At 48.0% G+C, this 27,818-nt stretch overlaps 1 protein-coding gene across 1 annotated transcript in view; it reads left to right on the forward strand.

Moving 5' to 3' along the window:
- Positions 1 to 27,818, forward strand: part of NTMT2 (N-terminal Xaa-Pro-Lys N-methyltransferase 2) — a 79,250-nt gene that overhangs the window by 38,863 nt on the left and 12,569 nt on the right. Inside the window, exon 2 of the mRNA XM_068240180.1 lies at positions 26,097 to 26,272. Within this exon, the coding sequence (XP_068096281.1) occupies positions 26,097 to 26,272 (176 nt within the window). The remainder of the gene's footprint in view (positions 1 to 26,096; positions 26,273 to 27,818) is intronic.

The following is a 27,818-nucleotide window of genomic DNA, read 5'->3' on the forward strand; positions in this document are numbered from 1 at the left end:
CCTCGACTACTGCAATGCCCTTCTGTCTGGACTCCCTAAGACCCGAATAGCCCCACTGCAGTCCATCATGAATGCGGCTGCCAGAATTATCCACTCCTCCCATCGCTCCACCAGGGCGGCTCCCCTCCGTGAATCCCTCCACTGGCTTCCTATCCAGTCCAGAATCAGATTCAAGATATTGTGTCTGACCTACAAATCCATCCACAAAACCTGTCCAACCTACATTTCTGATCTTACTCAGAGATACACACCAAGCCGCTCACTCCGCTCCTCCAATGAACTTCGCCTGACTGTCCCCCGCATCACCCAGTCCCATGGGTCACCCAGTCAAGAGCCGCTCCGACACTATGGAACTCCCTACCTCCACCCATTAGGGCAGCCCCCTCCTTCAACACCTTCAAGAAGGCCCTCAAAACTCACCTTTTCACTCTTGCCTACCACCCCTCACAATTGCTCTAAACCCACAGCCGAACTCTGGTCCCCTACCTCTCGTGTCCCTACCTCTCCCTCTAGATTGTAAGCCTTTGGGCAGGGTCCTCACTCCTTTTGTGTCCTACCTGATCATGCACCTCTATTACTGTGCACCCATGCCATGCATTTGAGTGAACCTAACTTGCCTAACTCCATGCTCCCATCCAGTGACTGACTAAGCATTACCTTGTACTCATACTGTGCTGTGTGATCTGGTTTTCTTGTATTCCTGTATTGTCATATTGCTGTTTGTCACCCCTAAATATTGTCTGTAACCTAAATTAATGTCCAGCGCTGCGTAATATGTTGGCGCTTTATAAATACAACAAATAAATAAATAATAAACTCACCTAGGGCTTCCAATAGCCCCCTGCAGCTGTCCGGTGCCCTCGCCATCTCCCTCCGATCCTCCTGACCCCACCAGCAGCCACTTCCTGTTTCGGTGACAGGAGCTGACAGGCTGGGGACGCGAGTGATTCTTCGCGTTCCCAGACACATTAGCACCCTCTATGCTGTTATATGGTATATGATATATGCTATAGCAGCATAGATGGCGCTATTGTGGCCAGGAACGCGAAGAATCCCTCGCGTCCCCAGCCTGTCAGCTCCTGTCACCGAAACAGTAAGTGGCTGCCGGCGGGGCCAGGAGGATCGGAGGGAGATGGCGAGGGCACCGGACAGCTGCAGCGGGCTATTGGAAGCCCCAGGTGAGTAAAACTTATTTTTTTTGTTTGACTTCAGTGTCCCTTTAACTAGAGTGACCAGACGTCCCGGATTGCCCGGGACGCGTCCCGGATTTGGGGTCCGCTGTCCCAGGCTTAATGAGGTCCCGGGAAACGTCCCGCTTTTAGCAGCGGGATGTCCCGGCCTCGGGACTCTGGCCACTCTCTCCTCAATGAACTGGCAGCGGCGTCTATAGACGCCGTGCCAGTTCATTGCCTGCAGCCCCGCTCCAGCCTCCTCTTCCGGTGTCTGTTCCCGACACCGGCAGGCGAGCAGGGCTACGGCAAGATGGCTGCCGAAGCCCTGTACTGGAGACCTATTTGTGTCTCCAGTACTGGGCTTCGGGCGCCATCTTGCCATAGCCCTGTCCTCGCGGGAGACCAGAGAGAGCAGGAGGAACAAGACGGTCCCGGGACGGAGCAGCGCGCCAGAGGAAGACTTCTGCCAGGTGAGTAAATGCTTTCTTTTCCAGGTGAAATGTTTGCCCGCATTGTTTCTTTTCTGGTGAAATGTTTGGCCGCAATGTTTCTTTTCTAGCGAAATGTTTGCCCGCAGTGCGTTTCTTTTCTGGTGAAATGTTTGCCCGCAGTGCGTTTCTTTACTGGTGAAATGTTTGCCCGCAGTGCGTTTCTTTTCTGGTGAAATGTTTGCCCGCATTGTTTCTTTTCTAGCGAAATGTTTGCCCGCAGTGCGTTTCTTTTCTGGTGAAATGTTTGCCCGCAGTGCGTTTCTTTACTGGTGAAATGTTTGCCCGCAGTGCGTTTCTTTTCTGGTGAAATGTTTGCCCGCATTGTTTCTTTTCTAGCGAAATGTTTGCCTGCAGTGCGTTTCTTTTCTGGTGAAATGTTTGCCCACATTGTTTCTTTTCTAGCGAAATGTTTACCCGCAGTGCGTTTCGTTTCTGGTGAAATGTTTGCCCGCAGTGCGTTTCTTTTCTGGTGAAATGTTTGCCCGCAGTGCGTTTCTTTACTGGTGAAATGTTTGCCCGCATTGCGTTTCTTTTCTGGTGAAATGTTTGCCCGCATTGTTTCTTTTCTAGCGAAATGTTTGCCCGCAGTGCGTTTCTTTTCTGGTGAAATGTTTGCCCGCAGTGCGTTTCTTTACTGGTGAAATGTTTGCCCGCAGTGCGTTTCTTTTCTGGTGAAATGTTTGCCCGCATTGTTTCTTTTCTAGCGAAATGTTTGCCTGCAGTGCGTTTCTTTTCTGGTGAAATGTTTGCCCGCATTGTTTCTTTTCTAGCGAAATGTTTGCCCGCAGTGCGTTTCTTTTCTGGTGAAATTTTTGCCCGCAGTGCGTTTCTTTTCTGGTGAAATGTTTGTCCGCATTGCGTTTCTTTTCTGGTGAAATGTTTGCCCGCATTGTTTCTTTTCTAGCGAAATGTTTGCCCGCAGTGCGTTTCGTTTCTGGTGAAATGTTTGCCCGCAGTGCGTTTCTTTTCTGGTGAAATGTTTGCCCGCAGTGCGTTTCTTTTCTGGTGAAATGTTTGTCCGCATTGCGTTTCTTTTCTGGTGAAATGTCTGCCCGCATTGCGTTTCTTTTCTGGTGAAATGTTTGCCCGCAGTGCGTTTCTTTTCTAGCGAAATGTTTGCCCGCAGTGCGTTTCTTTTCTGGTGAAATGTTTGCCCGCAGTGCGTTTCTTTACTGGTGAAATGTTTGCCCGCAGTGCGTTTCTTTTCTGGTGAAATGTTTGCCCGCATTGTTTCTTTTCTAGCGAAATGTTTGCCCGCAGTGCGTTTCGTTTCTGGTGAAATGTTTGCCCGCAGTGCGTTTCTTTTCTGGTGAAATGTTTGCCCGCAGTGCGTTTCTTTTCTGGTGAAATGTTTGTCCGCATTGCGTTTCTTTTCTGGTGAAATGTCTGCCCGCATTGCGTTTCTTTTCTGGTGAAATGTTTGCCCGCATTGCGTTTCTTTTCTGGTGAAATGTTTGCCCGCATTGCGTTTCTTTTCTGGTGAAATGTTTGCCCGCATTGCGTTTATTTTGTACCGACATGTTGCCCGCATTGCGTTTATTTTGTACTGACATGTTGCCCGCATTGCGTTTATTTTGTACTGACATGTTTGCCCGCATTGCGTTTATTTTGTACTGACATGTTTGCCCGCATTGCGTTTATTGTCTGGTGAAATGTTTGCCCGCATTGCGTTTATTTTGTACTAACATGTTGCCCCGCATTGCGTTTATTTTGTACTGACATGTTGCCCGCATTGCGTTTATTTTGTACTGACATGTTTGCCCGCATTGCGTTTATTTTGTACTGACATGTTTGCCCGCATTGCGTTTATTTTGTGCTGACATGTTTGCCTGCATTGCATTTATTTTATACTGACATGTTGCCCGCATTGCGGTTATTTTGTGCTGACATGTTGCCTATTGCGTTTATTTTCTGGTGTTCGGGGTAACTGTTACTGCATTTATTATTTAATGGTCATAGATGGCTATGTTTGCTGCTTTGTGGTTACGGTATACTATTAGCATCACACAGTTACTGCACACCCATGATGCAAAGTCTCGTTTGTCCACATCATGGCGTAAACACTGCTTTCTTATGCCTCGCTGTTACATCATTACGTTAGCTCCGCCCATACAATGTCATGGCCACGCCCATTTTTCGGCGCGCAGCGCCCCCCCCCCAGTCTTCGCCGCTGCGCGCTCCTCACTCCTCCCCACTTTTCGCCGCGCCGCGCCCCCCCCCCCACGCCCCCCTCCCCGTCCCAGGTTGTACCCACAAAAATCTGGTCACTCTACTTTAACCACATGGCTTACATTTGTATAAGGGGACATCACTATATTCTTGTTATCGTCTAAATTAAAAAAAAAATAACTAATAGCCTCAGGATAGTTCAGATCTTTATGTAACCCCTGTTGTTGTTGTTGTGTTAAGCAATTTGATAACACTCAGACTAATGTCTACATCATGAGGCATTTAGGGTAATTCACCATGACTGGTGCAAAGAAAACTGGGGTTTAAGTAGAGCACTTGCACAAAACAGTCAGAATACTTATTTTAGTTCATGTCTGAAGCCTGATTGATTGGTTTGAGACGATGTTTGCGCCAGTTACCTTTTCAGTTGTCTTGATAAATTGATGTATATTAGCCCAGCTACCCACTAGAAACAGTTAACGTTGCCTGATAGTGGCAACTATGGTACAATTTGCCAAACCATCGTTTGCAAACGATTCTTAAATTGAACAAACAGAAATGATCGTTTGGGACCACTGACAGACAAGAATCTCCTAACTGTAACGATTGGTGTCAGCACGCAGGGAGAATCTGATTATTGGTGATCTGCAGTATCACCAAGAATGCAGATATATACCTGATTATTGATGATCTGCAGAATTACCGATAATACAGATATATTGCTAACCTCTGGACACCTAAGGTATGTGAGTGTTTGGTGTAACAGTAATACTTTGAGTAGTGCACCTGCAAGCAGGTGATCATAAGCAATAAGGAAATACTGCTCTGAAGATTACAGAGCCTTCCAGCAGCCTGAAGCTCCCCGAGGGGTGGAGTCAGGCTGAAGGTCGGAAGGATCAGAAGGTGAGTGACACCTGATGATGGATGTCACTATCTGATCTGGAGACTATCTCTTAATGGGAGAGATAGCTCTCGAGGTCGGGCAAGCCAGGTCGGCAACACACGGTCAGATAAAGTACATAGACAGAAGGCTGATTCGGTATCCAAGGCTAGCAGGGTTTGGCAACAGAGTATCAGATATGCGAGGTACCGAATCAGATGACAGAGGAGTAGTCAGGAAAGCAATAAGTCATAACAGATATCAAACAATGCCTAGTCTGGGTGTGAGGTCCTTGGTCTCTACACCCCGGAACTAGTCTGAAGAATAACAGAATAATATACACAAGTTTCCTAGACTTAGGTGCGAGGTCCGTGGTCTCAGCACCCTGGAACTAGTCTGGAGTATAACAGAGATGACAATACAGTTCCCTAATCTTGGGTGCGAGGTCCGTGGTCTCAGCACCCTGGAACTAGTCTGGAGTATAACAGATGATAATACAGTTCCCTAATCTGGGTGTGAGGTCCGTGGTCTCTACACCCTGGAACTAGTCTAAGCATAAACAGAATAACAATACAAAGTTTCTGGCTCAGTGTGAATTCCCAGGTCCTCCTGGTTCAAACACACTGTGCGATCTGACTAAGGTCTGAGTGCTTCCACGTAGTGATCACACGGCAGACAACTTGAGACTGGCCAGCAGCAAGTATATATGGAGTAGTGCTCTCCAGCACCACCCCTAAATGATCAACCAATAGAATCTTGCCCTGGCGTCGGCTGATCAGCGTGATCAGCTGACCTTCTCCTGTTAGCATAAGAGTTCTGCCTCTCAGCGCGCGCGCACGCGTGTTCCTAAGCCTGTGTACACTAACAGACCCAGCCACACCAGACCCACGCAGCTCCGCACAATCCGCCGCGCTGGACGCGGAATCCGCCGCCCTACTGCTATCACAAGCGGCGGCTCTTCCGCGTTCTGCCCTGCCACCAGAAGCACGCGTCCGTGTGCAAACCGCCGCATTGGGTGCGGAAACAGCAGCCTCCTCACCAACGGACGCGGCGGCTTTTCTGCGTTCTCTCACAGTACCCCCCCACCCCCCCAAGGAGTGGACTCCGGACATCTCCTGCCCGGCTTCTCAGGATGCAAGTTATGGAACTCAACTAAAATAAACACAAACTGCGCCTGCCAGAACACAATATCAAAATACAATAAGGTGTAGTAAGTAACAGATGCTTCGGTCGAGTGTTCGCTATCACAAGTCCTTGGATAACGGTCAGTAATGATTTGACAGCGCTCCTCTTCCTTTCTACAATTCAAAAAATAGACAACCGCACATAGTGCATTACTGTAATCACAGAATACAAGTCCCCCACACGTGCATATGTGCTCAAATGTGCATCAATCGTGGTCTCTACAGCCCCTCCACACTAGCAGCTCACCAGATGGACACCACCTCACAGTCCAGGTGGGTCTAGCGCTTAGCCTTTAGAGCGGCCATCTCCAATAACAGCTTCCACAACTCCTTTGTTCACAGTTAGATAATCCGTATTTAATGATTAGTTCCACATGTAAAAGATAGTATAAAAGCACACATAGCGTAAAACAGTTTAGCTAAAAATTATGGCCTGCGCAATATCAGCGCACTCACGTATATAGGAGGATATCAGGCATCTCGGGCATTGCAGCCCAACAGTAAAGCTCCTCTGCTGGCGGTGTCGGCGTCCCGATTTCCCCGCTTCTCGTAGCAGCCTGTCTCCTGACCATCCGCGTTTCCACCTAGCTCCCAGTGACGTCAGTGCTCCTGGTCACGCCCAGGGCTTAAAACATCTGGACAAGGCGTCAGCCTTGATGTTCTTACTACCAGGAGTATATGTGATTACAAATCTGAATCTCGAGAAAAATAATGACCACCGAGCATGTCGGGGGCTAAGTCTCTTAGCGCCTTCAATGTACTCCAAATTCTTGTGGTCAGTATAGACAGTAATGGTATGTTCTGCGCCTTCTAGCCAATGTTGCCATTCCTCAAAGGCCAACTTAATGGCTAGAAGTTCCCTATTGCCTATATCGTAGTTTTTCTCTGCGGGTGAAAATCTACGAAAAAAATAGGCACAAGGGTGTAACCTTCCCTGCAGCCCAGAACGCTGAGACAGCACAGCCCCCACCCCTACCTCCGAGGCATCGACCTCTACAATAAAGGGGAAAGTGGTGTCGACATGTCTCAAAATGGGTGCAGAACAGAACAACTTCTTTAGGGTGGAGAAAGCAGCATGGGCCTCAGGGGACCAGTGATGAGTATCTGCCCCTTTCTTTGTGAGACTGGTGAGAGGTGAGATCACCGTAGAGTACCCTTTTATAAACCTCCTATAGTAATTGGCGAATCCCCAGGAACCTCTGGAGTGCCTTCAGACCCACAGGTTGAGGCCACTCCAGCACAGCTGAGACTTTTCCCAGGGTCCATAGAGAGACCGGAGGTTGAAATAATGTAGCCCAGAAAAGCGACAGATGTTACCACGAAAATGCATTTCTCCAGCTTAGCGTAGAGCATATTCTGTCTCAATTTCCGTAACACAAACTCAACATGTTTTCTGTGCTCAGAAAGGCTGGACGAGAAGATTATTATGTCGTCTAGATATACTAAGGCGAATCTGCCCAATACCTCTCTGAAGACTTCATTAATTAGCTCTTGGAAGACGGCCGGGGCGTTACACAACCCGAAGGGCATCACCAGGTACTCGTAGTGCCCGTCGGGTGTGTTAAAGGCCGTCTTCCACTCATCACCGTCATTGATTTGCACAAGATTGTATGCACCCCTTAACCACTTCCCGACCGCCTAACGCACAGAGGCGGCCGGGAAGTGGAGCCCTGAAGGACCGGCTCACCCACAGAGGCGGCGGTCCTTCTAAGGGCATGGGCGGAGCAATCGCGTCATCCGTGACGCGATCCTCCGACGGCGCCTGTCACCGTTCGCCCGCCGCAACATCCCGCCGGCTATACGGAAGCGCCGGCGGGATGTTAACCCCGCGATCGCCGCATACAAAGTGTATAATACACTTTGTAATGTTTACAAAGTGTATTATACAGGCTGCCTCCTGCCCTGGTGGTCCCAGTGTCCGAGGGACCACCAGGGCAGGCTGCAGCCACCCTAGTCTGCACCCAAGCACACTGATTTCTCCCCCCCCTGCCCCAGATCGCCCACAGCACCCATCAGACCCCCCCCCTGCCCACCCCCCAGACCCCTGTTTGCACCCAATCACCCCCCTAATCACCCATCAATCACTCCCTGTCACTATCTGTCAACGCTATTTTTTTTTTATCTCCCCCCCTGCCCACTGCCCCCTCCTGATCACCCCCCCACCCCTCAGATTCTCCCCAGACCCCCCCCCCTGTGTACTGTATGCATCTATCCCCCCTGATCACCTGTCAATCACCTGTCAATCACCCATCAATCACCCCCTGTCACTGCCACCCATCAATCAGCCCCTAACCTGCCCCTTGCGGGCAATCTGATCACCCACCCACACCAATAGATCGCCCGCAGATCCGACATCAGATCACCACCAAAACGCAGTGTTTACATCTATTCTCTCCTCTAAACACCCACTAATTACCCATCAATCACCCCCTATCACCACCTGTCACTGTTACCCATCAGATCAGACCCTAATCTGCCCCTTGCGGGCACCCAATCACCCGCCTACACGCTCAGATTGCCCTCAGACCCCCCCTTATCAATTCGCCAGTGCAATATTTACATCTGTTCTTCCCTGTAATAACCCACTGATCACCTGTCAGTCACCTGTCAATCACCTATCAATCACCCCCTGTCACTGCCACCCATCAATCACCCCCTGTCACTGCCACCCATCAATCAGCCCCTAACCTGCCCCTTGCGGGCAATCTGATCACCCACCCACACCAATAGATCGCCCGCAGATCCGACATCAGATCACCACCCAAACGCAGTGTTTACATCTATTCTCTCCTCTAAACACCCACTAATTACCCATCAATCACCCATCAATCACCCCCTATCACCACCTGTCACTGTTACCCATCAGATCAGACCCTAATCTGCCCCTTGCGGGCACCCAATCACCCGCCTACACACTCAGACCCCCCCTTATCAATTCGCCAGTGCAATATTTACATCTGTTCTTCCCTGTAATAACCCACTGATCACCTGTCAATCACCTGTCAATCACCCATCAATCACCCCCTGTCACTGCCACCCATCAATCACCCCCTGTCACTGCCACCCATCAATCAGCCCCTAACCTGCCCCTTGCGGGCAATCTGATCACCCACCCACACCAATAGATCGCCCGCAGATCCGACATCAGATCACCACCCAAGCGCAGTGTTTACATCTATTCTCTCCTCTAAACACCCACTAATTACCCATCAATCACCCCCTATCACCACCTGTCACTGTTACCCATCAGATCAGACCCTAATCTGCCCCTTGCGGGCACCCAATCACCCGCCTACACGCTCAGATTGCCCTCAGACCCCCCCCTTATCAATTCGCCAGAGCATTATTTACATCTGTCCTTCCCTGTAATAACCCACTGATCACCTGTCAATCACCCATCAATCACCCCCTGTCACTGCCACCCATCAATCACCCCCTGTCACTGCCACCCATCAATCAGCCCCTAACCTGCCCCTTGCGGGCAATCTGATCACCCACCCACACCAATAGATCGCCTGCAGATCCGACATCAGATCACCACCCAAACGCAGTGTTTACATCTATTCTCTCCTCTAAACACCCACTAATTACCCATCAATCACCCATCAATCACCCCCTATCACCACCTGTCACTGTTACCCATCAGATCAGACCCTAATCTGCCCCTTGCGGGCACCCAATCACCCGCCTACACGCTCAGATTGCCCTCAGACCCCCACTTATCAATTCGCCAGTGCAATATTTACATCTGTTCTTCCCTGTAATAACCCACTGATCACCTGTCAATCACCTGTCAATCACCCATCAATCACCCCCTGTCACTGCCACCCATCAATCACCCCCTGTCACTGCCACCCATCAATCAGCCCCTAACCTGCCCCTTGCGGGCAATCTGATCACCCACCCACACCAATAGATCGCCCGCAGATCCGACATCAGATCACCACCCAAGCGCAGTGTTTACATCTATTCTCTCCTCTAAACACCCACTAATTACCCATCAATCACCATCTATCACCACCTGTCACTGTTACCCATCAGATCAGACCCTAATCTGCCCCTTGCGGGCACCCAATCACCCGCCTACACGCTCAGATTGCCCTCAGACCCCCCCTTATCAATTCGCCAGTGCATTAGTTACATCTGTTCTTCCCTGTAATAACCCACTGATCACCTGTCAATCACCTGTCAAACACCCATCAATCACCCCCTGTCACTGCCACCCATCAATCACCCCCTGGCACTGCCACCCATCAATCACCCCCTGTCACTGCCACTCATCAATCAGCCCCTAACCTGCCCCTTGCGGGCAATCTGATCACCCACCCACACCAATAGTTCGCCCGCAGATCCGACGTCAGATCACCTCCCAAGGGCAGTGTTTATATCTGTTCTCTACCCTAAACACCCACTAATTACCCATCAATCACCCCCTGTCACTGCTACCTATCAGATTAGACCCCTATCTGCCCCTAGGGCACTCAATCACCCGCCCACACCCTCAGAATGCCCTCAGGCCCCAGCCCTGATCACCTCCAGTGCATTGCTTGCATCTATTCCCCCCTCTAATCACACCTTGAGACACCCATCAATCACCTCCTGTCACCCCCTAGCACACCTACCCATCAGATCAGGCCCTAATTTGCCCCGTGTGGGCTCCTGATCACTCGGCCAAACCCTCGGATCCCCCTCAGACCCCCTTCCGATCACCTCCCCAGTGCATTGATTGCATCTATTTTCCCCTCTAACCACCCCCTGAGACACCCATCAATCACCTCCTGTCACCCCCCTAGCACTCCTATCCATCAGATCAGGCCCAATACAACCTGTCATCTAAAAGGCCACCCTGCATATGACCGGTTCCACAAAATTCGCCCCCTCATAGACCACCTGTCATCAAAATTTGCAGATGCTTATACCCCTGAACAGTCATTTTGAGACATTTGGTTTCCAGACTACTCACGTTTTTTGCCCGTAAAATGCCAGGGCGGTATAGGAACCCCAGAAACGGACCCCATTTTAGAAAAAAGACACCCCAATGTATTCTGTTAGGTGTATGACGAGTTCATAGAAGATTTTATTTTTTGTCAAAAGTTAGCGGAAATTGATTTTTGTTTTTTTTTCACAAAGTGTCATTTTTCACTAACTTGTGACAAAAAAATAAAATCTTCTATGAACTCGCCATACACCTAACGGAATACCTTGGGGTGTCTTCTTTCTAAAATGGGGTCACTTGTGGGGTTCCTATACTGCCCTGGCATTTTAAGGGCCCTAAACCGTGAGGAGTAGTCTAGAAAACAAATGCCTCAAAATGACCTGTGATTAGGACGTTGGGCCCCTTAGCGCACCTAGGCTGCAAAAAAGTGTCACACATGTGGTATCGCCGTACTCAGGAGAAGTAGTATAATGTGTTTTGGGGTGTATTTTTACACATACCCATGCTGGGTGGGAGAAATCTCTCTGTAAATGGACAATTGTGTGTAAAAAAAATCAAACAATTGTCATTTACAGAGGTATTTCTCCCACCCAGCATGGGTATGTGTAAAAATACACCCCAAAACACATTATACTACATCTCCCGAGTACGGCGATACCACATGATTGGCACTTTTTTGCAGCCTAACTGCGCTAAGGGGCCCAAAGTCCAATGAGTACCTTTAGGATTTCACAGGTCATTTTTGTTTCAAGACTACTCCTCACGGTTTAGGGCCCCTAAAATGCCAGGGCAGTATAGGAACCCCACAAATGACCCCATTCTAGAAAGAATACACCCAAACGTATTCCGTTAGTAGTATGGTGAGTTCATAGAAGATTTTATTTTTTGTCACAAGTTAGCGGAAAATGACACTTTGTGAAAAAAAACAATTAAAATCAATTTCCGCTAACTTGTGACAAAAAAATAAAAACTTCTATGAACTCACCATACTCCTAACGGAATACCTTGGGGTGTCTTCTTTCTAAAATGGGGTCATTAGTGGGGTTCCTATACTGCCCTGGCATTTTAGGGGCCCTAAACCGTGAGGAGTAGTCTTGAAACAAAAATGACCTGTGAAATCCTAAAGGTACTCATTGGACTTGGGCCCTTTAGCGCAGTTAGGGTGCAAAAAAGTGCCACACATGTGGTATCGCCGTACTCGGGAGAAGTAGTACAATGTGTTTTGGGGTGTATTTTTACACATACCCATGCTGGGTGGGAGAAATACCGCTGTAAATGGACAATTGTGTGTAAAAAAATCAAAAGATTGTCATTTACAGAGGTGTTTCTCCCACCCAGCATGGGTATGTGTAAAAATACACCCCAAAACACATTGTACTACTTCTCCCAAGTACGGTGATACCACATGTGTGGCACTTTTTTGCACCCTAACTGCGCTAAAGGGCCCAAAGTCCAATGAGTACCTTTAGGATTTCACAGGTCATTTTGAGAAATTTCGTTTCAAGACTACTCCTCACGGTTTAGGGCCCCTAAAATGCCAGGGCAGTATAGGAACCCCACAAATGACCCCATTTTAGAAAGAAGACACCCCAAGGTATTCCGTTAGTAGTATGGCGAGTTCATAGAAGATTTTATTTTTTGTCACAAGTTAGCGGAAATTGATTTTAATTGTGTTTTTTCACAAAGTGTCATTTTCCGCTAACTTGTGACAAAAAATAAAATCTTCTATGAACTCACCATACTCCTAACGGAATACCTTGGGGTGTCTTCTTTCTAAAATGGGGTAATTTGTGGGGTTCCTATACTGCCCTGGCATTTTAGGGGCCCTAAACCGTGAGGAGTAGTCTTGAAACGAAATTTCTCAAAATGACCTGTGAAATCCTAAAGGTACTCATTGGACTTTGGGCCCTTTAGCGCAGTTAGGGTGCAAAAAAGTGCCACACATGTGGTACCGCCGTACTCAGGAGAAGTAGTATAATGTGTTTTGGGATGTATTTTTACACATACCCATGCTGAGTGGGAGAAAGATCTCTGTAAATGGACAATTGTGTGTAAAAAAAATTAACAAATTGTCATTTACAGAGATATTTCTCCCACCCAGCATGGGTATGTGTAAAAATACACCCCAAAACACATTATACTACTTCTCCTGAGTACGGCAATACCACATGTGTGGCACTTTTTTGCAGCCTAACTGCGCTAAGGGGTCCAAAGTCCAATGAGCACCTTTAGGCTTTACAGGGGTGCTTACAATTTAGCACCCCCCAAAATGTCAGGACAGTAAACACACCCCACAAATGACCCCATTTTGGAAAGTAGACCCTTCAAGGTATTCAGAGAGGGGCATGGTGAGTCCGTGGCAGATTTAATTTTTTTTTGTCGCAAGTTAGAAGAAATGGAAACTTTTTTTTTTTTCCACAAAGTGTCATTTTCCGCTTACTTGTGACAAAAAATAATATCTTCTATGAACTCACTATGCCTCTCAGTGAATACTTTGAGATGTATTCTTTCCAAAATGGGGTCATTTGGGGGGTATTTATACTATCCTGGAATTCTAGCCCCTCATGAAACATGACAGGGGTCAGAAAAGTCATAGATGCTTGAAAATGCGAAAATTCACTTTTTGCACCATAGTTTGTAAACGCTATAACTTTTACCCAAACCAATAAATATACACTGAATGTTTTTTTTTTTTTATCAAAAACATGTTTGTCCACATTTTTCGCGCTGCATGTATACATAAATTTTACTTTATTTGAAAACTGTCAGCACAGAAAGTTAAAAAAAATCATTTTTTTGCCAAAATTCATGTCTTTTTTGATGAATATAATAAAAAGTAAAAATCGCAGGAGCAATCAAATAGCACCAAAAGAAAGCTTTATTAGTGACAAGAAAAGGAGCCAAAATTCATTTAGGTGGTAGGTTGTATGAGCGAGCAATAAACCGTGAAAGCTGCAGTGGTCTGAATGGAAAAAAAGTGGCCGGTCCTTAAGGGGTAGAAAGCCCTAGGTCCTCAAGTGGTTAAATCCAGTTTCGAGAAAATCTTAGCATTGGTGACCTGAGTAAACAAATCGTCTATTAACCACTTAAGGACCCACCCTTTACCCCCCCTTAAGGACCAGCGCTGTTTTAGCTGATCTGTGCTGGGTGGGCTGTGCAGCCCCCAGCACAGATCAGGGTGCAGGCAGAGCGACCAGCTCGCCCCCCTTTTTTCCCCACTAGGGGGATGATGTGCTGGGGGGGGGGGGTCTGATCGCTCCTGCCTTGCCTGGGTGTTGCGGGGGGGGGGCACCTCAAAGCCCCCCTCCGCGGCGAAATTCCCCCTCTCCCTCTCATACCTTTCCCCTCTAGCAAACGCTATCCGTCCTGTGCAGCCAGTGACAGGCTGTCCCCTGTCACATGGCGGCGATCCCCGGCCGCTGATTGGCCGGGGATCGCCGATCTGCCTTACGGCGCTGCTGCGCAGCAGCGTCGTACAATGTAAACAAAGCGGCTTATTTCCGCCTGTGTTTACATTTAGCCTGCGAGCCGCGATCGGCGGCCCGCAGGCTATTCACGGAGCCCCCCGCCATGAATTGACAGGAAGCAGCCGCTCACGCGAGCGGCTGCTTCCTGATTAATTAGCCTGCAGCCGGCGACGCAGAACTGCGTCGCTGGTCCTGCAGCTGCCACTTTGCCGACGCGCGGTATGAGTGCGCGGTCGGCAAGTGGTTAAAGGCAAGGGATAACGATTTTTTACTGTGATTTTATTTAGGCCCCGATAATCAATGCATGGACGGAGGCCTCCATCCTTCTTTTTGACAAAAAAGAACCCTGCGCCTGCCGGGGACCGAGAAGGGCGAATAAAACCTTTAGTTAAGTTCTCTCGTATGTATTCCTGCATGGCCAATTTCTCTGGCCCAGACAGATTATAGAGGTGACCTCTAGGGGGCATACAACCAGACCTGAGATCAATGGGGCAATCAAAAGGACGGTGTGGAGGAAGTTTATCAGCTGCCTTGGGACAAAACACGTCCGCAAAATCTGAATACTGATCTGGCAAACCCTCCATATGAATCTTGGTCTTACCAAAGGTTACTTTCGCTAGACAATGATGATAGCAATGGGTAGACCAGCTCGTTAGCTGACCAGTAGCCCAATTGATCTGAGGCGAGTGAATCTGTAACCATGGCATGCCAAGTATGATCGTGGAGGTTGCCATTCGTAACACAAAAAATGATAAACTCTCTCTATGTAACACCCCTATTGTGACTCCCAAGTCTGGTGCCTGAGAAAGAGGGTGATTACTCTGCAGAGGGGAATCATCCACTGCAGTGACCCGAATCTGTTGTTTTAATGGAGAGATCGGGATCCCCAATTTTTTAGCAAATTCATAATCCATAAAGTTAGCTGCTGAGCCGGAATCTATAAAGGCCTCAGTAGTCTCTGTCTTATCCTGCCAGGATATAGTGCAAGGGAGAAGAAACCGTTTATCATCTAAAGGTAAAGACTGCACGCCTAGGGTATTACCTCCGACTACACCTAGGCGGCAGCGTTTCCCGATTTCTTGGGGCAATTCTGCACTCTATGCACAGTATAGACAAAGCTGCTCCTTTTCTCTGCGTCTCCGTTCCACCGGGGATAATCCTGACCGACCAATCTGCATTGGTTCTGGTGGAGGAGACGCTGGTGGTGATGAAACTGGAGGAGGAGCTGTATAAGACATGTATCGCACATTGTTTCTACCCCGGGTATCTTAAACGCCGATCAATTCTGATGGCCAATGATATGGCCTCATCAATAGATTTGGGTTCAGGATGACCCAGCATCAGATCAGAAACTGCGTCTGACAACCCTGATAGAAAACAGTCTAAAAGAGCGAATAAGTCCCATCTTGCTGACACTGCCCATTTTCTAAACTCCGCAGCATAGTTCTCTACTGGACCTTTGCCCTGCCGTAACAACTTGAGCTTCCGCTCAGCGGTAGAGGCAATGTCCGGGTCGTCGTAAATTATAGCCATAGCATTAAAAAAATTCCTCTACCGAGGTCAAGGCCTTATCCCCTGTGGGAAGACTGTATGCCCAAGTCTGAGAATCTCCTGACAATAGAGTCTTAATAAAGGTTATTCTTTGTGCTACGGTTCCGGATGAATTAGGCCTTAACTCAAAGTATGATAACACTCTATTTCTAAAATTCCGAAAGTCAGATCTGTGACCAGAACATTTCTCTGGTACAGACATGCGTATGTCTGTGCTAGGAGGAGATCGCACGGTATCCACAGCCGTCTGTAGGACTCGTGCAGACCCAGACAAGGCATTGATCTGAGTCTGATGATTGCCCAGCACTGAGGTGAAAGTTTCCACCGAGGTGGTGAGTGCAGGGCCGCCATCAGAAATTTTGGGGCCCCTCACAAATCATCAGTCCGCCCCCCCCCCCAAACTGAGAAATGTGCGTAGCCATTACATGTTGGCAGAGCTAGTTGGAGGCTTGCTGTCCACAAATTAATCACGAATAACCACGGTGGATACTCGTGATTCAAGTTAGCTCTAATTGCCACAGCTGAGCGGCTAGATGCGGTGGGGTTAATTACCCAGAACGCCGCTCTCCGCCCAGCGTTTCAACGAGGTGCAAGTGTCCGAATGGACGTGTTGCAAGCCTCGATATCGAGCACTTCCTCTTTCAAGCCGGAAGGAGGAAGTGCTCCAGCATTTTTTTAGAACCTCCCAGTTTTATTTTCTGTTTAAAAAAGCTAAAAAAGTAGGTTTAATGCTATTGTCTCATATGGTAATTATTCAGCTTTTCCCATAGTCTCGCAGTTAGCAATCATGTGACCCCCAACAAGACAAATTCAGCAATCATGAGGCCCCCAACAAACCATGAGGCCCCCAACAAGACAAATGCAGCAATCATGAGGCCCCCAACAAGACAAATTCAGCAATCATGAGGCCCCCAACAAGACAAATTCAGCAATCATGAGGCCCCCAACAAAACAAATTCAGCAATCGTGAGGCCCCCAACAAGACAAATTCAGCAATCATGAGGCCCCCAACAAATCATGAGGTCCCCAACAAGACAAATTCAGCAATCTTGAGGCTCCCAACAAATCATGGGCCCCCAACAAGTAAAAATTCAATCATTAGGCCCCCAACAAGACAAATTCAGCAGTCATGAGGCACATAAATAGACAGCATTTCACATAAATAGGCAGAATGCCCCCTTATTATGGTAGACACCTCTCACCTGGATTCTGACAGGGACCCCCAGGTTAGGTAGTGAGTGACATGGAGCCCTTTAGGCAGTGAGTGACAGGGAGCCCTTTTAGGTAGTGAGTGAGTGACAGGGAGCCCCTTTAGGTAGTTAGTGAGTGACAGGGAGCCCCTTTAGGTAGTGAGTGAGTGACAGGGAGCCCCTTTAGGGAGTGAGTGAGTGACAGGGAGCACCTTTAGGGAGTGAGTGAGTGACAGGGAGCCCCTTTAGGGAGTGAGTGAGTGACAGTGAGGCCCTTTAGGTAGTGAGTGAGTGCCAGGGAGCCCCTTTGGGTAGTGAGTGAGTGACAGGGAGCCCCTTTAGGGAGTGAGTGAGTGACAGTGAGACCCTTTAGGTAGTGAGTGAGTGCCAGGGAGCCCCTTTAGGTAGTGTGTGAGTGACAGGGAGCCCCTTTAGGCAGTGAGTGAGTGACAGGGAGCCCCTTTAGGCAGTGAGTGAGTGACAGGGAGCCCCTTTAGGCAGTGAGTGACAGGGAGCCCCTTTAGGCAGTGAGTGAGTGCCAGGGAGCCCCTTTAGGGAGTGAGTGAGTGAGTGACAGGGTGCCCATTTAGGGAGTGAGTGAGTGACAGGGAGCCCCTTTAGCTAGTGAGTGACAGGGAGGCCCTTTAGGGAGTGAGTGAGTTACAGGGAGGCACTTTAAGTAGTGAGTGAGTGACAGGGAGTCCCTTTAGCTAGTGAGTGAGTGACAGGGAGGCCCTTTAGCTAGTGAGTGAGTGACAGGGAGCCCCTTTAGTTAGTGAGTGAGTGACAGGGAGGCCCTTTAGGGAGTGAGTGAGTGACAGGGAGGCCCTTTAAGTAGTGAGTGAGTGACAGAGAGCCCCTTTAGCTAGTGAGCGAGTGACAGGGAGCCCCCCCCCCCCCCCCAGCCGCCGCCGCTGCTGCTTCCCCTACCTTGCCAGCAGCCTCAGACCTCAAGATCAGCGGCGACCCGACCAGTAAGAGCGGGCGCTGGACGCACCCGCTCTATATGCGGAAGTGACGTTACTTCCGCATATCAGTGCGGGCGCTGGGTCCTAGCGCCCGCACTATTGTCGCTGCCTGATCGGGGTCTGACGCGGCGGAGGCGGCGGCTAGAGGGATGGAGGGAGGGAGCAGCGGCCAGGGGGGGTTGAGCGGCGGCCGGGCGGCACCCGCCAGGGCCGCGGCGGGGATGGGGCCCCCTGCAGGCCCGGGGCCCGTGACGGGAGTCACGGATGTCCCCCCCTGATGGCGGGCCTGGGTGAGTGCATCAAGACGGCTGCGGAGTGCGTCCATTTGGGTTTGGTCTGCCGTTCTGTAACGATTGGTGTCAGCACGCAGAGAGAATCTGATTATTGGTGATCTGCAGTATCACCAAGAATGCAGATATATACCTGATTATTGATGATCTGCAGAATCACCGATAATACAGATATATTGCTAACCTCTGGACACCTAAGGTATGTGAGTGTTTGGTGTAACAGTAATACTTTGAGTAGTGCACCTACAAGCAGGTGATCATAAGCAATAAGGAAATACTGCTCTGAAGATTACAAAGCCTTCCAGCAGCCTGAAGCTCCCCGAGGGGTGGAGTCAGGCTGAAGGTCGGAAGGATTAGAAGGTGAGTGACACCTGATGATGAATGTCACTATCTGATCTGGAGACTATCTCTTAATGGGAGAGATAGCTCTCGAGGTCGGGCAAGCCAGGTCGGCAACACACGGTCAGATAAAGTACATAGACAGAAGGCTGATTCGGTATCCAAGGCAGGGGCGTCGCTAGCCCTATTTTGGGGTGGCACGTGCCCCCAATCTGTCCTGGGGTGCCAGCCGCACAATCTGTCCCTCCAGCCGCCGCCACCACGTCACTCAGACCGCAGGATCAGGCAGCGAGCCGGCGACCAATCGTGCGGGTGACATCACTTCCGCATATAGAGCGGATGCGTCCGGCGCCCGCTCGTACTACTGGTCGGGTCGCCGCTGAGGTCTGACTACACTGCCAGGTGAAGGGGGAGCGGCGGTGGCTAGAGGGGGGGCCTACCTGTCACTCACTCACTACCTAAAGGGGCACCCTGTCACTCACTCACTACCTAAAGGGGCTCCCTGGCACTCACTCACTGCCTAAAGGGCCTCCCTGTCACTCACTCACTGCCTAAAGGGGCTCCCTGGCACTAACTCACTACCTAAAGGGGCTCCCTGGCATTCACTCACTGCCTAAAGGGCCTCCCTGGCACTCACTCACTACCGAAAGGGGCTCCCTGGCGCCCACTCACTATCTAAAGGGGCTCCCTGTCACTCACTCACTACCTAAAGGGGCTCCCTGGCACTCACTCACTGCCTGAAGGGGCTCCCTGGCACTCACTCACTGCCTGAAGGGGCTCCCTGGCACTCACTCACTGCCTGAAGGGGCTCCCTGGCACTCACTCACTGCCTAAAGGGGCTCCCTGGCACTCACTCACTAACTAAAGGGGCTCCCTGGCACTCACTCACTACCTAAAGGGGCTCCCTGTCACTCACTATCGGGGTCCCTGTCACTCCCTACCTAACTGGAGGTGCCTGTTACTCACTAGCTAACCTGGGGGTCCCTGTCACTCACTACCTAACTTGGGGGGCTACCATATTAAGGGGGCATTCTGCCTATTTATGTGAAATGCTGTCTATTTATGTGCATCATGACTGCTGAATTTGTCTTGTTGGGAGCCTTATGATTTGTTGGGGGCCTCAAGATTGCTGAATTTGTCTTGTTGGGGGCCTCATGATTGCTGAATTTGTCTTGTTGGGGGCCTCATGATTTGTTGGAGGCCTCATGATTGCTGAATTTGTCTTTTTGGGGGCCTCATGATTTGTTGGGGGCCTCATGATTGCTGAATTTGTCTTGTTGGGGGTCACATGATTGCTAACTGCGAGACTATGGGAAAAGCTGAACCCTTATCATATGAGACAATAGCATTAAACCTACTTTTTTAGCTTTTTAAAACAGAAAATAAAACTGGGAGGTTCTAAAAAATTGAATACATTTTTCGGGAGTAGGATGGATGAAATTGTTTATCTTCACAATTTATTTTCAACTTGGATTTTCCATAATGTTCATGTATGAGTTAAAACGTTTGTACAGTATTTAGTTTAAATTGCTGTTGCCACTTTGCGATAGATAAGCGACTTTTGGGTTGCAGTTTGGGCACTCGGCCTCCAAAATGTTCGCCACCACTGTCATAATCTAATGTCCCACCATTGCTAGGTTCATGTATATTTGTCTCCACCCGTTACCACACCTATATTCTGGTCCATGGCCCACCCATTTTTCGGTGCGGCGCGATAAGCACGACGCACAACGTGATCCTCATATTTTTGGCACGCTAGCTGCAGTGTGCTGAATTCTGCTGCCTACAGTATGTACAGTATACGCTGTTCTCTAGTGCCTGCACTGTGTGCTGATTTACCTCCAGTGTGTACAGTGTAAGGTGTTACTCTGTGCCTTTACTGATTGTAAACCAGCTATATTGTATGCTGATCCCTGCTACTTTCAGTATGTACAGTATTAGCTGTAAAGCCTGGTACACACATACAATTTTGATTAGGCAATTTTAGCTCTGTTCATAAAATTCATTGTCTGTTGGCCCACTTACTGCACGGGGGTGGTAAAATTGGGGGTCAGTGATTGACCAATCAAAATTGTATGTGCGTATACACCTTTGATCTATGCCTATACTGATTGTATATTATCTAAATAAAGGACAGGGGGCTCCATCCAATATTTCGATGGGCAGGCCTGTTATCTGTAGCTTACACCGCTGCTAAGTTCATGTACATTTGGCCCCACCCATGGCCACGCCCACTCACCTCATGGTCACGCCCATTTTTTGTCTATACCTCCCCGCCTGGTGCCCACAGGTGCCCCCGATCTCCAAGGACCCTAGAAACGCCCCTGATCCAAGGCTAGCAGGGTTTGGCAACAGAGTATCAGATATGCGAGGTACCGAATCAGATGACAGAGGAGTAGTCAGGAAAGCAATAAGTCATAACAGATATCAAACAATGCCTAGTCTGGGTGTGAGGTCCTTGGTCTCTACACCCTGGAACTAGTCTGAAGAATAACAGAATAATATACACAAGTTTTCTAGACTTAGGTGCGAGGTCCGTGGTCTCAGCACCCTGGAACTAGTCTGGAGTATAACAGAGATGACAATAAGTTCCCTAATCTTAGGTGCGAGGTCCGTGGTCTCAGCACCCTGGAACTAGTCTGGAGTATAACAGATGATAATACAGTTCCCTAATCTGGGTGTGAGGTCCGTGGTCTCTACACCCTGGAACTAGTCTAAGCATAAACAGAATAACAATACAAAGTTTCTGGCTCAGTGTGAATTCCCAGGTCCTCCTGGTTCAAACACACTGTGGGATCTGACTAAGGTCTGAGTGCTTCCATGTAGTGATCGCAACAGCAGACAACTTTAGACTGGCCAGCAGCAAGTATATATGGAGTAGTGCTCTCCAGCACCACCCCTAAATGATCAACCAATAGAATCTTGCCCTGGCGTCGGCTGATCAGCGTGATCAGCTGACCTTCTCCTGTTAGCGTAAGAGTTCTGCCTCTCAGCGCGCGCGCGTGTTCCTAAGCCTGTGTGCACTAACAGACCCAGCCACACCAGACCCACGCTGCTCCGCACAATCCGCCGCGCTGGATGCGGAATCCGCCGCCCTACTGCTATCACAAGCAGAGGCTCTTCCACGTTCTGCCCTGCCACCAGACGCACGCGTCCCTGTGCAAACCGCCGCATTGGACACGGAAACAGCCGCCTCCTCACCAACAGGCGCGGCGGCTTTTCCGCGTTCTCTCACACTAACCAATCAAATCAGATTGACAGGATCGATCCGAAAATCGGATCAATTCCATTAATCTCTTTGGATTGGTAAGGAGATTTTTTGTCTATTAGTGGCCCCAAAAGATCATTTCCGATTGTTCATATGAAGGATCATTCGTAAACGCTTGTTATGCAAATTGTATTGCTGGTGGCCACCTTAAAGTCAATGGGAACCTAGTATATAAAAAAAGCCAAATACCTATGGAGAGGGAAGGTTCTGGGTCCTATAGGGCCTTCCCGCTCCTCTCCCCGTGCTCTTGGTGCAGCGCTGTCCCGGGAGCAGTATTTGACAAATTTAGTTAAATACTGTTTGTTCCGCCGATGAAGGAAACTTCAGAAAGTCTTTGGGAGCCTGAGTGCTCCCAAAGACAGGCGGCTCCATTTTACGCATGTGCGAGCACCCTCTCCCGCGCACTCGTGCGCAGCATGAAGCCGCCTGTCTTTGGGAGGACTCGGCTCCCGAAGACTTCCCAAGTCCCCCACGGCCAGGAATTCAAACACGGGAGCCAGCGCTGCACCAAGGACACCGGGAGAGGAGAGGGAAGGTTCATTAGGACTCAGAGCCTTCCCTCTCCTTAGGCAAGTATCTGCCTTTTTTTTTTTTTAAAGATGGTTCCCATTGACTTTAAGGACAACTGAACTGAGAGGGATATGAAGGCTGCCATATTTTTTTCCTTTTAAACAATACCAGTTGCCTGGCAACACTATCTATTTGGCTGCAGTAGTGTCTGAATGACTCCAGAAACAATCTAGCAGCTAATCTTGTCAGATCTGACAATAATGTCAGAAACAAGTAATCTGCTGCATGCTTGTTCATGGTCTATGGCTAAAAGCAGCCCCATTTCTATGGGCGTGCGGAGCATGCAATCACCCAGGGCACCGGAATGAGTGGCAGGAGGGGGAACGGGCATAGTAGTTATAACTTACCTTTCACCGCCGATCCCCCGCAGCCTCAATCTCCTTCCTTTCCCGGTATCCGTCGCGTTTGTAACAGCGCCCCCTGTGATGACGTGACGGCATGTCATCACAGGGGGTGCTGTTACCAATGCAGCTGATACTGGAAAAGGAAGGAGATATAGGCTGCACGGGATCAGTGGAAGGAAGGTGAGTTATAACTACTATGCCCACTCCCCCCACCACTACAGGGCATCTACCTATCTAACCTATACAGCCAACACCTATCTATTTAATATACTGCAGACACATATACCTTTCTAACCTATACAGCGGACACCTACCTATCTAATTTACAGCGGGCCCCTGCCTATCTAACCTATACAGTGGACACCTACCTATCTAATATACTACGGGCATTAACCTATCTAACCTATACTGCAGGGCACCTACCTATCTAACCTATACAGCGGGCTCCTACCTCTCTAACCTACACTGTGGTCAACTACCTATCTAACTTAGGGCCAGTGCACACCAAAAACCTCTAGCAGATCCGCAAAACGCTAGAGGTTTTTGAAGCACATTTTCAGAGCGATTCTAGGCATGTTTAGAGAGGTCTTCTAAACATGCCTAGCGTTTTTGGGAGCGTTTTTGGTAGCAGATTTCATATATTGTTACAGTAAAGCTGTTACTGAACAGTTTCTGTAACAAAAATGCCTGGAAAACAGCTCTGATCTAGCATTTTTCAGAGCGGTTTTCCACTTTCCTATACTTTAACATTGAGGAAGAGACGCCTCAGAAATCTAAAAAATGCTGCAGCCCCGAGTTTGCGTTTGTGGAAAAAAAAATAACCGCTCTGGTGTGCACCATCCCATTGAAATACATTACCCAAGCAGTTTTCAAACAGCTAGCATTTTTGAAAATGCTCCAGAACGCTCTGGTGTGCACCAGCCCTTACATTGCTGGCACCTACCTATCTAACCTATACAGCAGACACCTACCTATCTAATATACTGCAGGCACCTACCTATCTAACCTTTACTGTGGACACCTACCTATCTAACTTACACTGCAGGCACCTACCTATCTAACCTATATTGTGGACACCTACCTATCTAACCTTTACAGTGGGCACCTACCTATTTATCCTAAACTGCGGGCACCTACCTATCTAACCTATACTGGGGGCACCTACCTATCTAACCTATACTGGGGCAACTATACTGACTACCTATCTTGGAGGCACCTACCTATCTAACCTATACTGATAGCACCTACCTATCTAACCTATACTGGTGGCAACTATATGGGCTAACCTATACCGGAGGCACCTACATAGCTAACCTATACTGGCAACTATGCCAGGCTACCTATACTGGAGGGGTCCTATAGCTGGCTGACCTATACTGCGGGCACCTATTCCTTGCTCCACGTGGGGGAAGGGGCCATTTTTACACCCTCGCCCTGGGTGCAATTTAGCCTAGAAACTGCCCTGGTTAAAAGTATTAGAGGCAGAGGATCAGCAGGATAGCCAGACAACTGGTATTGCTTAAAGCGGAATGAAACCCAGCATTTCTACTTTGCTCTAATAGATTATTTACAGCATATTATATATTTTTTTTACTAGAACTGCATTCAAAGGGTTAACACAGGCTTTAGAAGCTTCCCTGCCAGCAGAGCTGGCTGCTTCCGAACTTTACATAATGCTTTCTGATGCTTTCTGATTAATTTAGAGGATGAATAAAGCAGTCAGCTCTCAGAGTAAAATAAGTGTACTTTAGAAACATATAATTTCTAAATGAATAATAATACTTATGCACAAAAGCAAATATGCTAACCGTATGCCATATAAAAAGTAGGAAAACATGTTTTTATTGAATATTATGTCAGGGTTTTATACCGCTTTCAGGTAGCCACACACGATACAATAAAATGATCCGATTTTACAGCAATTCGATAAATATGATCGGATCCTCCAAAAAAACTGAAAGATTTTTTTTTTATTGAAAAATCCGATCAGATTTCCCTTTTTTTAGTTTTTTAACGACCCTGAATGCTGGAAATTTTTCTTCTAAAGATTGTATGTGTGTTAGATTGTCAGTTTATTAATATACATACCCTAGCAGTTTTCTCAGAGTTTCCAATCATTTTTATCATAATTTATCACGTGTGTGGTACATTGGTCATATTTTTGAAAATGTTACAATACAATCAATTCTTAAATTGAACAGATATTTAAAAAATTGTATGGTGTGTGGCCACCTTTAGAAGGAAATAAATATAGCAGCCCCCATATTCCTCTCTCTTCGGTTGTCCTTTAAGAGAAATAATTTTAACATGGTGCAACAAAGATCATTGATCTTTTCTAAAACTATAGTTTGTGATGTACACATTTATCAACCAGATATATCAATCTCTCAGCATAAGTTCAAAACTCTGAGGCTTTTCAGGTGTTTTTAGATGTGCCATGAAGACATAACAAGTCTCTTCCTCACTTTAACAATTCATCCCATCACCAGGTACCAGAAGAAGAAGCTGGCCCTTGGAAAAAATCTCCAAAAAGATGACTGACATGATCGAGAACCACAACAAACAAACAGTTTGATGAAGCAGGGAATATACTCATTGTGAATACACAAATCACTCCTTTATGTCCCCGAAAGCCAACTGTACACCAGTGACTCTGATTGTAGGTTTATTTTCATAGACATAAAGGAATGATTTCCATATTTAGAAGAGATTACTGATTGGAATACTTTCTCACTCACATAAAGCTGAACATTTAAAAATTCCTTCTCTTTTGAAAATGAACATTTATATTTAGCTTAGCTTTTCTAGTAAGTCCTGGTCTGGATCACTGTGAACTAGCTGGGTACTCTAAAACCTAGGTTCTCAACGTGTGGTACGCGTACCCCAGGGGGTACTTCTGATGGTTCCAACTTCCAGGGGGTACTCGGGCTTGATATACTTAGCCAAGAATAACACATTTAGAGTTTTAGAAAATTACAAATCTTATATAAACAACTCCAAATTAGTATTTTAGCTAATTAAAAGCAATATTAAATGCTTGGAAATTGTTTAGAACCAATTATCATGTACTATGATTAAATATATATTTCTCAAGGGGTACTTGTGATAATGTTTACTATGCTAGGGGGTACTTGGTTAGTACAGGGTGTTAAAAGGGGTACATACTAATAAAATGTTGAGAAACACTGCTCTAAAAGACAAGAATTATTGTGTAACATTGTGTAAACATCTAACTTTATATAGTCCTTTGCCTGATTGATATGCCCTATTTTCACAGTGAAACTGTTTGCAATGACTAGCGAAGTGATAGATGGGGAGATGCAGTTTTATGCTAGAGCACAAAACTTCTACAAGGATCTTCCTGCAACAGAAGAAGGAATGATGGGTGATTTTTCTGATCTCTCCAATACTGACATAGAATCATCCAGAGACTTTCTAAGGCAATTTGTTGGGGTTAGTAGCTGATTTATTTTTTACCCAGTTATTTTCACATAAACCCTCACATTTACCTTCCCCTTGGCTATCTGCACTATTTTTTGAGTTGGTGACACATCACAATATATATCAACATCCATATCATGTCATAACACCTTGGTGGCAAGACCACATTTTGTCATTTTGCAGTGTTTAGAGTGAACTGCTAATACCTATTTAAAAAATGTCCACATAAAATAATGTGTGTCATTCACAAAAATGCTGAGACTGATAGATGACTATAGCAAGTGTCTTACAGCAGTTATTTCAGACTAAGGAGCTAACACTGGCTATTAGGGAGTTGATATATTTGTTTAATGAATAAATCAAGGTTATTTTTGTTGTTTACCTGCAATTACATCACTGTATTTCCCAGTAATAAATAAAAAAAAAGATATAATTACATTCATACTGTTTGTAAACATTTCTTAAAGCTCACTTAACCCAATGCAAAGCTACCAAAGGTAAGCACAGAGGTATGTCAATGCCACACCCTCCTTTCACTTTCCTCTTCCCTGCCCTATTCACTCTCTTAAAGGGAAGGTACGAGCAGTTAAAAAAAAAAAAATCTAACTACCTGGGGCTTCCTCCAGCCCCTGGCAGCCTATGTGTCCCTCGCCGGTGTCCCAGGATCCTCTCCGTGGCAGATGCATCGCCAGGTCGGCATCTTCTGCACAAGCACGCGGCCACGCCGGTTGTGATCATGCTCACGTGGCCTGAAGCATTACAGGTACAGTACTTCTGCGCCTGCACAAAATGCTCCAAGCCATATGAGCGAAATCGTGAGTGCTCACGCAGATGCAGAGGATCCCAACCTGGCGATGTCGGCATCTGCAAAAGAGAGGATCCTGGGACACCGGTTAGGAGCAGAGCTGCAGTGAGGGACACGTAGGATGCCAGGGGCTGGAGGAAGCCCCTGGTATGTAGATCTGTTTTTTTTAACTGTTCGCACTTTCCCTTTAAAGAGACTCTGTAACTTTAAAAAGATCCCCTGGGGGGTACTCACCTCGGGTGGGGGAAGCCTCCGGATCCTAATGAGGCTTCCCACGCCGTCCTGCGTCCCACGGGGGTCTCGCTGCAGCCCTCTGAACAGCCGGCGACAGGCCTGACTGTAATTTCAATATTTACCTTTGCTGGCTCCAGCGGGGGCGCTGTGGCTGCATTCGGCTCGGAAATAGACGGAAATACCCGATCTCCGTCGGGTCCGCTCTACTGCGCAGGCGCCGGAGACTTGCGCCTGCGCAGTAGAGCGGACCCGACGGCGATCGGGTATTTCCGCCTACATCGGAGCCGACAGCCGTCAGAGCGCCTGCGCAGGAGCCAGGGAGGTAAATATTACGTCACGGCTGTACAGAGGGCTGCAGCGAGACCCCCGAGGGACGCAGGACGGCGTGGGAAGCCTCATTAGGATCCGGAGGCTTCCCCCACCCGAGGAGAGTACCCCCCAGGGGACGTTTTGCCGTTACAGTTCCTCTTTAAGGGAAGGCAAGGGGAGGGTGATAGGAGAGCACATCACTGCAAGCCT

The sequence above is a fragment of the Hyperolius riggenbachi genome, chromosome 6, assembly GCF_040937935.1.
Source record: "Hyperolius riggenbachi isolate aHypRig1 chromosome 6, aHypRig1.pri, whole genome shotgun sequence".
NCBI lineage: Eukaryota > Metazoa > Chordata > Amphibia > Anura > Hyperoliidae > Hyperolius > Hyperolius riggenbachi.